This window comes from Cherax quadricarinatus, chromosome 85, assembly GCF_038502225.1.
Source record: "Cherax quadricarinatus isolate ZL_2023a chromosome 85, ASM3850222v1, whole genome shotgun sequence".
NCBI classification, from domain to species: domain Eukaryota; kingdom Metazoa; phylum Arthropoda; class Malacostraca; order Decapoda; family Parastacidae; genus Cherax; species Cherax quadricarinatus.
In genome coordinates this window covers 4,738,310-4,753,934 of record NC_091376.1, presented here as the reverse complement: position 1 = coordinate 4,753,934, position 15,625 = coordinate 4,738,310, and the positions used below count along the sequence as shown (strand labels likewise).

At 37.2% G+C, this 15,625-nt stretch overlaps 1 protein-coding gene across 18 annotated transcripts in view; it reads left to right on the top strand.

Moving 5' to 3' along the window:
• The window catches only part of l(1)G0196 (inositol hexakisphosphate and diphosphoinositol-pentakisphosphate kinase), a 1,071,245-nt gene that overhangs the window by 566,819 nt on the left and 488,801 nt on the right, over window positions 1–15,625 (top strand). For 17 of the 18 annotated variants that reach the window (XM_070103279.1, XM_070103273.1, XM_070103280.1 and 14 more), the window contains one exon: window positions 1,934–1,981. The exons of the other annotated variant lie outside the window; for it this stretch is intronic. In XM_070103279.1, coding sequence (XP_069959380.1) covers window positions 1,934–1,981 — 48 coding nt within the window. The remainder of the gene's footprint in view (window positions 1–1,933; window positions 1,982–15,625) is intronic. 18 annotated transcript variants of the gene reach the window in all.

The window sequence follows — 15,625 nt, the reverse complement described above, 5'->3', positions numbered from 1 at the left end:
TTTTAAAAAAAAAAAAATTATTCAGAGGCTTGAAAAATTGGAATGTTACTAGTATTTTCAATAAAAATAGGAACCTGCGTGTTAGCAGGCTGTGGCGGGTCACATGCAGAGTAAAATTCTTAAGATGTCTTTTAACATTAGTATTAGTTATCCTGAAATGCATTGCATATTAGTGGCTCTCTTTTGTACCCAACAATGTTTTATGTGTAAACTACATCATCTCTGTATCACAGAAAAAAGTAATTTGAATTTTAAGGAGATTTGTTGGAAATTCTAGTGTTGCTGGAGATAATATTGTGCACAATATGACAACAGGCAAGAAAACTCCAGGCTTCCTAGAAATATTCAGTTGTTGGATAAAAGCTATTAATGATGTTAAATAAAAAACTACATTACCTATGATAATTTAACGACTTTTTGACGGTACTTCTAAGATACTCATAAAAATTATTTATCCATCACTTTATGTAGTTTTGATTTAGGAAAATTCGGTTTGATGCAGTGCCCCCTTCTTTATTGTGAAATAAGACACATATTCTCCATGGGGAAGTGGAACAGAATCCTTCCTCTGTAAGCCATGCGTGTTGTAAGAGGTGACTAAAATCCCAGGAGCAAGAGGTTAGTAACCCCTTCTCCTGTATAAATTACTGAATGTAAAATGAATAAAAACTTAACATTTCTTCTTTTTTGGGTCTCTCTGCCTCAGTGAGAGATGGCCGGTGTGTTAAAAAAAAGACAGACAGACATGTGCAATGTTAGAATATTTTATTGAGGAAATATTTTGCCATGAATGGCTTCTGCAGTCCTACATAGAACCACAGAAAACCACAGTTGTGAAATAAGACAGGTTTTACCTCACTCTTGTCAGTATTTTATACCCTCTCGTACCCAGATACTTCCTCTATACCAATAATTTCCTATATGTGATACAAATTCACTGATATGCTATCAGTGTGGATTGTAACACACAATGAAGATGCTCATATAGGTGTTCCTCAACTTGTGATGGTTCCACTTACGATATTTTGACTTTGTGATGGAGGTGAAACTTAAGATAATTACCCAGCATGAAGGTGACAAGTCCACAACTTCTATTCATTTATTTACTTTTCAATACTGGTATTTATTTAGTTACAGTAATTATTTGTTTATTTACTTATTCGGTAACAGCAGTTATTATTTACTTATTTATTTAATGAAGAATTAAGTATTAATTCAGATTAGTACAGCAGTCACGGGTCTGGAGCACATTTAACAAAGCCTGGGATGCCCTTATTATCAATTAATTGTGAACTTGGTTATATAGCCCATAGCATTTACACTTATTTTAATTCATGAATACTGTACGGTAAATCCTCTATTTAATGGAGTAATTTTAGGAAGCGGGTGGGTGGTAATGGTAATTGCAGCCTTTAGAAATTAGATTCTCTTGCCTTGACCGTAAAAATAATGGACAGTTGCCTAGCCAATAGTCTGTGTTCTTTGTTTTTGAATCAACTGACTCTTCAGATTTTGTCTTGTATTTCTGAACTCTGTTAAATTGAGGTTTGTACTGTACAGTAGTAATAATATAATAACATCATAGTTTACAACCTTCTATTGATGGAAAATAAACATCTGTATATAGCCTAAACTTTTTAGTTGTAGCAAAACATTACAAACAAATTTATTTATGCTTATAATTAAGTATTATATTTTTGTACATTTTTGTTAACTTTGCAGCAATATTAAGATTTTTTTTATTAAGTAAGGCAGTTTTTTCAGTTGACCTATTTTTTTGGTATTTAACCTCAATGGAAAGTCCTAAGATTTGCCCATGCTTAATGCTGGCCAGGTTTGCCTTGGTTACATGTCTGCAGTTACTTACCTTATGCTGGCCAGGTTTGACTTGGTTACATGCCTGCAGTTAATCTCTGCCATCTTTTTTCTACAGTTTTCTAAAGGACCTAAGGTTGCAAGAGGAACAACTTTGCTGTTTGACGTAAGTCAGTGCTCACCTCCCACTTCCTCTTTCCTGCATTGACTTGGGTTTTTTATAATTTATTTATAATCAGTTGCTGCCTCTTTAGATTCTTTATGTGGGCACCCATGCTTGGGATCGTTTCATTTAGCTGTGCTGCTGCTCCATCATGTATGTTTTGTATTTTATTTGATTTTATTTTGTTTTTATTATAGGTAAAATCAAAAGGAAATGGTATCTGTGTTTTCGTTTCTTTGCATAATGGTATGCGTTGGTAGGGACTCGTAGCCAGTGTTTAGTGATAGGAATGAGTTGATGAGCATGCACATGAGATGGGACAAGTTTACAGAATGATGCTTCAATGGAATTATTAGTGGCACATCATCAGGCTTTCTCTCTCTCTTTCTGCATTTGTATTATGTCATTGACACTAAATGGACCATGTAATGAATGAAATTATCTTGTTGTAATTGCATATATACTACATATATTCTGTAATCAGTGGTTGGAGCATCTTCATGTATATGTGTATGCATATACTGTCTGTCTGTGTGTATATACATCATACACGTGTGTGTATACAGTAGGGCCCCACTTATACGGCGGGTTAGGTTCCAGGCTATTGCCAGAAAGCAGACATCGCCGGAAAGCAGAACACCATATTTTCCATTTATAAATTCATATAAATGCCAGACAACAAGTTTACACTAACTTATATTAAGTTATTAATTGAACTAGGCATTAAAAACACAAAAAGTAAAATGCATACACAGTACATTTATTACTTAGAGTATTTGTAATCTTAATGTAGGGAGAGAGGTGAGTAGTACTTATTTGTAGGAAGTCAGGTGTACGTAGCACTGGCTCCCCGTCTCATACTTAATATATGATATTTAAAACAGCCCAGAGAGTTAAAATACACATACAGTACGCTCATTATTCACCTTAAAATATGTGTAGGAAGAAAGGTGAGTAGTATTTATTTGTATGAAGTCAGTGTAGGTAGCCGGTAGGTGTAGCCCGCCTGGGCTACACCTACCAATTTTAATGTGTACCTGCACACCAGCACAGTGTGTAAGTATATTTAGGTACAGGTATACAATTATAATTATCAGAGTATATATAAAATACGCAATAACTTTAAAACATTTGAAATTTGGAAAGTTTCCAGACATATTACATGTGGTCATGAAGAATGTAAAGAAACCGGGTGGGATGCGCCGTATTTAAAAGACCGCTTGCGGTATAGCAAATTTTGGTCATAATTTGACATCGTATTAGCGGAATGCCATAAGGTGAAACGCCATAAAGCGGGGCCCTAATATATATATATATACATATATGTATATAATGATTCGTTATATATATATATATATTTATATATATATATATATATATATATATATATATATATATATATATATATATATATATATATATATATATATATATATATATATATATATATATTATTGTGACCACGAACAAGTGGTATTGATTAACAACACCAACTAACCAGCGATTCGAACCTATACTGCTTTGGCCTACCTCATGGTGAGTGAAAGCCCATGGCACTCAAACCCACAGGACCATGCAGGATTGCGTGGTCCTGTGGGTTAGAGCATCATGGGTTTTTGCTCACCATAAGATGGGCCAAAGCAGCATGGGTTCAAATCTTTGGGTAATCGCAGTGTTGTTATTGATATGTATGTATGTATGTATGTATGTATGTATGTATATGTATATATATGTATATATATGTATATATATGTATATATATGTATATATATGCAATAAGATCACAGTAAACAGGTGATTTCAGAATATGCAAAACAACTACTCTGAAAGAATAGAGAAATTCCAAGCGCTTTCGTGACTACTCACATTATCAAGGAACTTGATGATGTGAGTAGTCACGAAAGCGCTTGGAATTTCTCTATTCTTTCAGAGTGGTTGTTTTGCATATGTATGTATGTGTGTGTATATATATATATATATATATATATATATATATATATATATATATATATATATATATATATATATATATATATATATATATATATATATATATATATATATATATATATATATTACATACATGTATATATATTACATACATATATATAATATATGTGTAATATTCTTTCAACAAACCAGCCATCTTCCACTGAGGTAGGGTGACCTAAGAAAAGAAGAAACTCTTACACCATTTACTCCAAAACTGTCTGGCATGCAGATACTACAGCTCAAAACTGCAAATATTCCCACCCCTCCTTTAGCGTGCAGGCACTGTACTTTCCACCTCCAGGACTCAAGTTAGCTGGTTTCCCCGAATCCTTCATAAATTTGACACAGTCTAACAGCACTTTGAAGTCATAAAAGCCACTTGCCTCCACTCCTGTCTAACACACTCACACTCGTCTGTTGGATGTCCAAGGCCCTCATGCAAAAACTCCTTTACCCCTTCCCTTCATCCTTTCCTACCCTGCCTTCCCTCCACTACAGATTTATGCACTCTCCAAGTCATCCTAGTTTTCTCCTTCCTCTCTCACTGTCCAAACCACCTCAACCCCTCTTCAGCCCTCTGGATAATACTTTTAGTAACCTTGCACCTCCTCCTAATCTCCAAACTATGAATTCTCTACATAATATTCACACCACGCATTGCCCTAAAACATGACATCTCCATTGCCTCCACCTATGTTTCACATCCATGTAAGAGGGTTGGTACCATTATATTTTCATACATTCTCATTTTTGTCTCCATGGATAACATTCCTTGTCTTCCCTGATGCCTCAGTACACCACTCGCCATTTTCTCCTCATCAGTTCTATGGTTCACCTCATCTTTCATAGTCCCATCTGCTGACAAGTTCATTCCCAAATATCTGAACACATTCACTCCCTCCATAATCCCTGCTTCCAATCTGATATTCAGTCTTTCAGTATTTAAATGTTTTGTTATCCTCATCATCTTGCCCTTTCATATGTTCTTTTATAATTTCCTTTTACATACCCTCCAGATTTGTCCACCAATCTTTGCAACTTCTCTTCAGATTTTCCCAGAAGCACAGTGTCATTGGCAAAAAGCAACTGTGATAACTCCCACTTTGTGTTCAATTATTGTTTAATCCCACACCTCATCCCAAAACCCTAGCATTCACTTCTCTTACAACCCCATCAATAAGTATGTTAAACAACCATTGTAACATCACACATCTGAGACCTTATTTTTCTTGAAAGTAGTCTCCCTCTCTCCTACGTACCATAACCTGAGCCTCACTATCCTCGTAAAAACTCTTACTGCTTTAAGTAACCTACCACCTATTTCATACACTTGCAACATCTGCCATATTACTCCCCTATCCACCCTATCATATGCCTTTTCCAAATCCTTAAATGCAAAGAAAACTTCTTTGCCCTTATCTAAATACTGTTCGCTGATATCCTTCACTGTGAACATTTGGCCTATACACCCACTACCCTTCCTAAAGCCTCCTTGGTCATCTGTGATCTTGCATTCTATCTTACCCTTAATTCTTTCAGTTATAACTACCATACACCTTACCAGATATACTCAATAGGCTTATTCACCTATAATTTTTATACACTTGTTCCCTTTGCCTTTATACAAAAGAACTATGCATGCACTCTGTTAGTCTCTAGGTACCTTCCCCTCTTTTATACATTTATTAAATTAAAATACCAAGCATTCCAAAACTTTATTCCCTTGATCCCATCCACTTTACCCTCATTTCATTTTACTCACAGCCTCATGCGCTTCCCCCACACAGACAATTGGTTCTTCTTCGCTCTTGAAAGATGTTATACCTCCCTGTCCTATGCATGAAGTCACAACTGCTCTCTCTCTTCAACATTTAATAGTCCTCAAAATATTCCCTTGATCTATCTGATACCTTCAACTCCCCATCTAATAACTCTCTTCTGTTTTGAACTTAAATACATTCGTTCCCTAGACTTTCTCAATGCATTAATCTCCAAAAATTTTTGTTATTCTCACCAAAATTTGTTGACAGTTGTTACACTGTTGTCCCTTTTTTTTTAGCTTTAGTGGTACAGTTCTTACTATATGCTCTGGTGTAGGGTAGCTTATTAATGCCTTGTAAAGTCCAAGGGAATACTTGCATTCATGGTTAGACCATCTCAATTTCAGAAAACTTATCCCTCCTTTCAGAATAGGTCATTTAAAACACTGGTCTGTAAAAATAATTATATATTCAATGGATAAGTATTTACAGCATATACAAGTTAGTCTGGCCCAGCCTTCCACCACATGGTATTAAGTCACATTGTCTCGTCTGAAACAGTTAATCCTTTCTCCCAAGTGGCCTTAACCCAGTGTTTTGACACTCTGTAGCCACTTCGGTATTATTGTTACAATATTAAACTTTGGTTATTTATAAGTCTTATCTCCTGAGCAACTCACATTTTGCCCACTGGACAAGTGTTTCCTGATGCAGGTCTTAGTCAGATGATGACCTGCCACTGGAGGTTTTGGTCATCTGATCAAGGCCTTCCACTGGCTTACTGGTCCACCCCTTTAAGCCTCTGACAGTCACAACCCCAAATCCTGAAGTGTCTCCTAATATTTTTCTTATGAAAATGTTAAGATTAATTTTCTGATTGTTTTAAGCCCAAAAGAATTTTTTTGCAATCAGTACTTACCAAGATATAGAGGAGTAAAGTTGGCAGAAAATGAGCTGCGTATGGCAACAGTGGCAAATGCCACTCACTCGGTAAACTTCGGTTTATTTGCATTTGAAGATTTCTTGTTTTTTCACTATTTTATTTTTTTCACATAACTTATGTGGCCTGTGCATTGTACATGTATACACTCGTTGTATACAACACAATAAGTGCACAAACATAATTATCAATATTATTATTATTAACACACTGGCCGATTCCCACCAAGGCAGGGTGGCCCGAAAAAGAAAAACTTTCACCATCATTCACTCCATCACTGTCTTGCCAGAAGGGTGCTTTACACTACAGTTTTTAAACTGCAACATTAACATCCCTCCTTCAGAGTGCAGGCACTGTACTTCCCATCTCCAGGACTCAAGTCCGGCCTGCCGGTTTCCCTGAATCCCTTCATAAATGTTACTTTGCTCACACTCCAACAGCACGTCAAGTATTAAAAACCATTTGTCTCCATTCACTCCTATCAAACATGCTCACACATGCCCGCTGGAAGTCCAAGCCCCTCGCACACAAAACCTCCTTTACCCCCTCCCTCCAACCTTTCCTAGGCCGACCCCTACCCCACCTTCCTTCCACTACAGACTGATACAATCTTGAAGTCATTCTGTTTCGCTCCATTCTCTCTACATGTCCGAACCACCTCAACAACCCTTCCTCAGCCCTCTGGACAACAGTTTTGGCAATCCCTCACCTCCTCCTAACTTCCAAACTATGAATTCTCTGCATTATATTCACACCACACATTGCCCTCAGACATGACATCTCCACTGCCTCCAGCCTTCTCCTCGCTGCAACATTCATCACCCATGCTTCACACCCATACAGGAGCATTGGTAAAACTATACTCTCATACATTTCCCTCTTTGACTCCAAGGACAAAGTTCTTTGTTTCCACAGACTCCTAACTGCACCGCTCACCCTTTTCCCCTCATCAGTTCTATGATTCACCTCATCTTTCATAGACCCATCCACTGACACATCCACTCACAAATATCTGAATACATTCACCTCCTCCATACTCTCTCCCTCCAATCTGATATCCAATCTTTCATCACCTAATCTTTTTGTTATCCTCATAACCTTACTCTTTCCTGTATTCACTTTCAATTTTCTTCTTTTACATCCCCTACCAAATTCATCCACCAACCTCTGCAACTTCTCTTCAGAATCACCCAAGAGCACAGTGTCATCCGCAAAGAGCATCTGTGACAACTCCCACTTTATGTGTGATTCTTTATCTTTTAACTCCACACCTCTTGCCAAGACCCTCGCATTTACTTCTCTTAAACCCCATCTATAAATATATTGAACAACCACGGTGACATCGCACATCCTTGTCTAAGGCCTACTTTTACTGGGAAATAATTCCCTCTTTATTACATACTCTAACTTGAGCCTCACTATCCTCGTAAAAACTCTTCACTGCTTTCAGTAACCTACCTCCTATACCATACATCTGCAACATCTGCCACATTGCCCCCCTATCCACCCTGTCATATGCCTTTTCCAAATCCATAAATGCCACAAAGACCTCTTTAGCCTTATCTAAATACTGTTCACTTATGTGTTTCACTGTAAACACCTGGTCCACACACCCCTACCTTTCCTAAAGCCTCCTTGTTCACCTGCTATCCTATTCTCCATCCTACTTTTAATTCTTTCAATAATAACTCTACCATGCACTTTACCAGGTATACTCAACAGACTTATCCCCCAATAATTTTTGCACTCTCTTTTATCCCCTTTGCCTTTATACAAAGGAACTATGCATGCTCTCTGCCAATCCCTAGGTACCTTACCCAATTCCATACATTTATTAAATAATAGCACCAACCACTCCAAAACTATATCCCCACCTGCTTTTAACATTTCTATCTTTATCCCATCAATCCCAGCTGCCTTACCCCCTTACACTCACAACTGGCTCTTCCTCACTCCTACAAGATGTTATTCCTCCTTGCCCTATACACGAAATCACAGCTTCCCTATCTTCATCAACATTCAATAATTCCTCAAAATATTCCCTCCATCTTCCCAATACCTCTAACTCTCCATTTAATAACTCTCCTCTCCTATTTTAAACTGACAAATCCACTTGTTCTCTAGGCTTCCTTAACTTGTTAATCTCACTCCAAAACTTTTTCTTATTTTCAACAAAATTTGTTGATAACATCTCACCCACTCTCTCATTTGCTCTCTTTTTACATTGCTTCACCACTCTCTTAACCTCTCTCTTTTTCTCCATATACTCTTCCCTCCTTGCATCACTTCTACTTTGTAAAAACTTCTCATATGCTAACTTTTTCTCCCTTACTACTCTCTTTACATCATCATTCCACCAATCGCTCCTCTTCCCTCCCGCACCCACTTTCCTGTAACCACAAACTTTTGCTGAACACTCTAACACTACATTTTTAAACCTACCCCATACCTCTTTGACCCCATTGCCTATTCTCTCATTATCCCATCTATCCTCCAATAGCTGTTTATATCTTACCTTAACTGCCTCCTCGTTTTGTTTATAAACCTTCACCTCTCTCTTCCCTGATGCTTCTATTCTCCTTGTATCTCAGTGTAGCTACAACTAAAAAGTGATCTGATATATCTGTGGCCCCTCTATAAACATGTACATCCTGAAGTCTACTCAACAGTCTTTTATCTACCAATACATAATCCAACAAACTACTGTCATTTCGCCCTACATCATATCTTGTATACTTATTTATCCTCTTTTTCTTAAAATATGTATTACTTATAAGTAAACCCCTTTCTATACAAAGTTCAATCGAAGGTCTCCCATTATCATTTACACCTGGCACCCCAAACTTACCTACCACACCCTCTCTAAAAGTTTCTCCTACTTAGCATTCAGGTCCCCTACCACAATTACTCTCTCACTTGGTTCAAAGGTTCCTATACATTCACTTAACATCTCCCAAAATCTCTCTCTCCTCTACATTCCTCTCTTCTCCACGTGCATACACACTTATTATGACCCACTTTTCCCAGCCAACCTTTACTTTAATCCACATAATTCTTGAATTTACACATTCATATTCTCTTTTCTCCTTCCATAACTGATCCTTCAACATTATTGCTACCCCTTCCTTAGCTTGTAACTCTCTCAGATTCTCCAGATTTAATCCCGTTTATTTCTCCCCACCGAAACTCCCCTACCCCCTTCAGCTTTGTTTCGCTTAGGGTCAGGACATTCAACTTCTTTTCATTCATAACATCAGCAATCATCTGTTTCTTGTCATCCGCACTACATCCACGCACATTCAAGCATCCCAGTTTTATAAAGTTTTTCTTCTTCTATTTTTTATTAAATGTTTACAGGAGAAGGGGTTACTAGCCCATTGCTCCAGGCATTTTAGTCGCCTCATACGACACGCATGGCTTACGGAGGAAAGATTCTTTTCCACTTCCCCATGGACAATAGAAGAAATAAAGAAGAACAAGAGCTATTTAGAAAAAGGAGAAAAAACCTAAATGTATGTATATACAGTGGACCCCCGCATAACGATTACCTCCGAATGCGACCAATTATGTAAGTGTATTTATGTAAGTGCGTTTGTACGTGTATGTTTGGGGGTCTGAAATGGACTAATCTACTTCACAATATTCCTTATGGGAACAAATTCGGTCAGTACTGGCACCTGAACATACTTCTGGAGTGAAAAAATATCGTTAACCGGGGGTCCACTGTACAGTGGACCCCCGCATAACGATCACCTCCGAATGCGACCAATTATGTAAGTGTATTTATGTAAGTGCGTTTGTACGTGTATGTTTAGGGGTCTGAAATGGACTAATCTACTTCACAATATTCCTTATGGGAACAAATTCGGTCAGTACTGGCACCTGAACATACTTCTTGAGTGAAAAAATATCGTTAACCAGGGGTCCACTGTATATATGCATGTGTGTGTCTGTGAAGTGTGACCATACTAAGTAGGAGTAGCAAGATATCCCTGTTATCTAGCGTGTTTATGAGACAGAAAAAGACACCAGCAATCCTACCATCATGTAAAACAGTTACAGGTTTCTGTTTTACAGTCATCTGGCAGGACGGTAGTACTTCCCTGGGTGGTTGCTGTCTACCAACCTACTTCCTATTATCAATATATTGCTTACAAAACTTGTTTACACAAACAATACAAAACATTTTTTATTACTATTGTTCTATAATATATATACAGTTGTACAGTCACTGGACATGTTCCTAGAAGTTCTGCAGCTTATTGAACTGTTTGAAACATGGTTTCATACACAATAGTGTTTTACACTCCTCACATATAAAACGAGTGTCTATGTTTTTGTGGGCTTTTTTTTGTATGTGCACAGACAAAACACCTCTTCTGAGCGGTTTTCTTAAAAGTAGTAGCAGACAGTTATGTTAGATAGTTATCTTAGGTAAATGGTCCTGTGTCATTCCTACCTACCTATCTATCTTTCTTTCTTTCTTCATTCTTTCTTTCTTCATTCTTTCCTTCCTTCCTTCCTTCTAGTTTCTATAATAAATATAAATATATATATATATATATATATATATATATATATATATATATATATATATATATATATATATATATATATATATATATATATTTTTTTTTTTTTTTTTTTTTCAACAAGTTGGCCGTCTCCCACCGAGGCAGGGTGACCCAAAAAAAAAAAGAAAGAAAATCCCCAAAAAGAAAATACTTTGATCATCATTCAACACTTTCACCACACTCGCACATTATCACTGTTTTTGCAGAGGTGCTCAGAATACAACAGTTTAGAAGCATACACATATAAAGATACACAACATATCCCTCCAAACTGCCAATATCCCAAACCCCTCCTTTAAAGTGCAGGCATTGTACTTCCCATTTCCAGGACTCAAGTCCGACTATATGAAAATAACCGGTTTCCCTGAATCCCTTCACTAAATATTACCCTGCTCACACTCCAACAGATCGTCAGGTCCCAAGTACCATTCGTCTCCATTCACTCCTATCTAACACGCTCACGCACGCTTGCTGGAAGTCCAAGCCCCTTACCCACAAAACCTCCTTTACCCCCTCTCTCCAACCCTTTCGAGGACGACCCCTACCCCGCCTTCCTTCCCCTATAGATTTATAAGCTTTCCATGTCATTCTACTTTGATCCATTCTCTCTAAATGACCAAACCACCTCAACAACCCCTCTTCTGCCCTCTGACTAATACTTTTATTAACTCCACACCTTCTCCTAATTTCCACACTCCGAATTTTCTGCATAATATTTACACCACACATTGCCCTTAAACAGGACATCTCCACTGCCTCCAAACGTCTCCTCGCTGCTGCATTTACCACCCAAGCTTCACACCCATATAAGAGTGTTGGTACTACTATACTTTCATACATTCCCTTCTTTGCCTCCATAGATAACGTTTTTTGACTCCACATATACCTCAACGCACCACTCACCTTTTTTCCCTCATCAATTCTATGATTAACCTCATCCTTCATAAATCCATCCGCCGACACGTCAACTCCCAAGTATCTGAAAACATTCACTTCTTCCATACTCCTCCTCCCCAATTTGATATCCAATTTTTCTTTATCTAAATCATTTGACACCCTCATCACCTTACTCTTTTCTATGTTCACTTTCAACTTTCTACCTTTACACACATTCCCAAACTCATCCACTAACCTTTGCAATTTTTCTTTAGAATCTCCCATAAGCACGGTATCATCAGCAAAAAGTAACTGTGTCAATTCCCATTTTGAATTTGATTCCCCATAATTTAATCCCACCCCTCTCCCAAACACCCTAGCATTTACTTCCTTTACAACCCCATCTATAAATATATTAAACAACCATGGTGACATTACACATCCCTGTCTAAGACCTACTTTTACCGGGAAGTAGTCTCCCTCTCTTCTACACACCCTAACCTGAGCCTCACTATCCTCATAAAAACTCTTTACAGCATTTAATAACTTACCACCTATTCCATATACTTGCAACATCTGCCACATTGCTCCTCTATCCACTCTATCATATGCCTTTTCTAAATCCATAAATGCAATAAAAACTTCCCTATCTTTATCTAAATACTGTTCACATATATGCTTCAATGTAAACACCTGATCTACACATCCCCTACCCACTCTAAAACCTCCTTGCTCATCCGCAATCCTACATTCTGTCTTACCTCTAATTCTTTCAATTATAACCCTACCGTACACTTTTCCTGGTATACTCAGTAAGCTTATTCCTCTATAATTTTTACAGTCTCTTTTGTCCCCTTTCCCTTTATATAAAGGGACTATACATGCTCTCTGCCAATCCCTAGGTACCTTCCCCTCTTTCATACATTTATTAAACAAAAGTACCAACCACTCCAACACTATATCCCCCCCTGCTTTTAACATTTCTGTCATGATCCCATCAGTTCCAGCTGCTTTACCCCCTTTCATTTTACGTAATGCCTCACGTACCTCCCCCACACTTACATTCTGCTCTTCTTCACTCCTAAAAGATGGTATACCTCCCTGACCAGTGCATGAAATTACTGCCTCTGTTTCTTCCTTAACATTTAAAAGTTCCTCAAAATATTCTCGCCATCTACCCAATACCTCCATCTCCCCATCTACTAACTCCCCTACTCTGTTTTTAACTGACAAATCCATATTTTCCCTAGGCTTTCTTAACTTGTTTAACTCACTCCAAAATTTTTTCTTATTTTCACACACACACACACATATAGTCACTGGACACTTTCATTTTGTGTGTGTGTGTGTGTGTGTGTGGACTTCTAAATGTGCTGAGTCAGGGTCTGGCAGCTGTCAAGATGATGCATTGTATCATTGCTCACTCCCCCTACCACCTGTCAACACAATGGGGTCCGATGCTCACTGATGCTAGCTTCCTCAGCATCCTCCTACCTAATTATCTTTCTTTCTACTTTCTTCTTCTTTCTCCTTTTTCCTTTCTTCCCCTTTCTCATTTTTTCTTTCTTCCCCTTTCTCCTCCTTTTTCTTTCTCTTTCTTTCTCTTTTTCTTTCTCCATCTTTCTCTCTCTTTCTTTCTTTCTCTTTCTTTGTCTCTTTCTTCATTCTCTTTCATTCTCTCTCATTCTCTTTCTTTCTCTTTCTTCCTCTTTCTTTCTCCTTCTTTCTCTTTCTCCTTTCTTTCTTTCTTTCTTTCTTTCTTTCTTTCTTTCTTTCTTTCTTTCTTTCTTTCTTTCTTCTGGTATCCTGGGCATTGCTTTCGGTCACAAACTCCTCAAAACCATAAAATTCTTCATTGTGTTAGAGAGATCTCTTGGGAAGAGAAGAGTCCCAGACTCCCTGGGGAGTCACATATTTCTTACTGCTAGGCATGCTGAAAAAGGACTACTGAAATGGCATTTCCACAATGCACCACTGGCTTCCCGATTTTTTTTATAGTGCACACATGGACCATTGAGACCCATTCTCTTACATGTGGGCCTACCAGCTTTCTCCTGCTTGATTTGAAGCTGCTAGAATTTTGGCGTTTTAATATGTCAAACACAGTGGCTTGTAAGACGTATATATACAACCGAAACAGTCAAAGGTTTGAAATTACAGTCGGTTATAATCATTTAGCAGTGAGCCAGACTCTCTCTGCTTTTATATCTACAAACAACAGAACATCACTGTGCACAGTTCCTTAACTACTACTACTACTACTGATATAATTTTTGTTTTTCTCCCCCTACTGTATGTTATTTTACTTTTAAAATACCCTCTTTATAATCTACATATTTTAATTGTGTGTGTTTGACAACAGAACCTATTTACGTATATTGAAATACAGGGTTGACTCATCTGGCCTCTCTACATAAGTGATCAGTTCTCATGACAGAATTACAGCATTGTGCCCTCCTCTCTCCCCAGCAGTTTAATATAATTAGGCACTTCAAATAATGTGTCTTTAACTCCTGCTTAGTTACATAAATACATTTTGGGTCCTATAACCCCATAACAGTATTTCACCCATTCCTCATTTACTTTCTTTTTTACATTCCTTTCAACACTTTCTTAACCCTTTGAGGGTCCAGACCTCCAATCCGAAAATTCCCAACAGGGTCCAAGAATTTAAAGAAAAAACTATTATTATTTTTTTTTTTATGAAATGGTAGAGAATCTTTTTCTGAAGGTAACAAAACAGAAAGTATAAAATTTGATAAAAAATTGACAAAATTACGCTTTTACGAATTTTGCTGTGTCAGCGATATTTACACATTAGCGATTTTGCCCAATTTGAGTCCTATTTTTGTCCAGTTTCACTGTTCTATTAGACCAAATTCTTAGCTATTTCGCTAGCAGGTGTTCCATTTTATTTATTGAGCACAAGAATTCACCCAGTCAACTATTTCAACTATCCAGTAAAGTGATTGGAAATTGATAATTTGGCCAGTTTCACACAAAATTCAAAATCCACTTTGAAAATAGGGTCCAGAATAAACAATGCAGGCATTCTTGGCACTAAATTTTAAAATAACATTTCCTATGTTTACTAGTTATATTTAAAGGCTTTACACATGAATTCCATTTTGATTTTTTATTTACATAAAGAATTTTTATTCACACCAAAAAATAGAAGATTTACTCTTATGCAATATTGTAATAATTGTATAAATAATATCAGCGCATTTGTAAATGTACATTAGACCCACAAGCCAATGTGTATTGGACGTGTGATGTGATTTGTTTACTCGTGAACATCGGCAAAAATCAAACATTTCTGCTATTTGAGCTCAATATAAATCTATTTTCACTACTAAAACCAATGAAGATCATCTCTATTTCTGTAATATATCTTCCATTCTATCAAATGAGACCAAGGAACTGCGAATACAAACATAAAAACACCCAAAAATAAGCTGTTTTAATCCAGAAACATGCTCATAGTTTTTTTTCTTGTTATGCA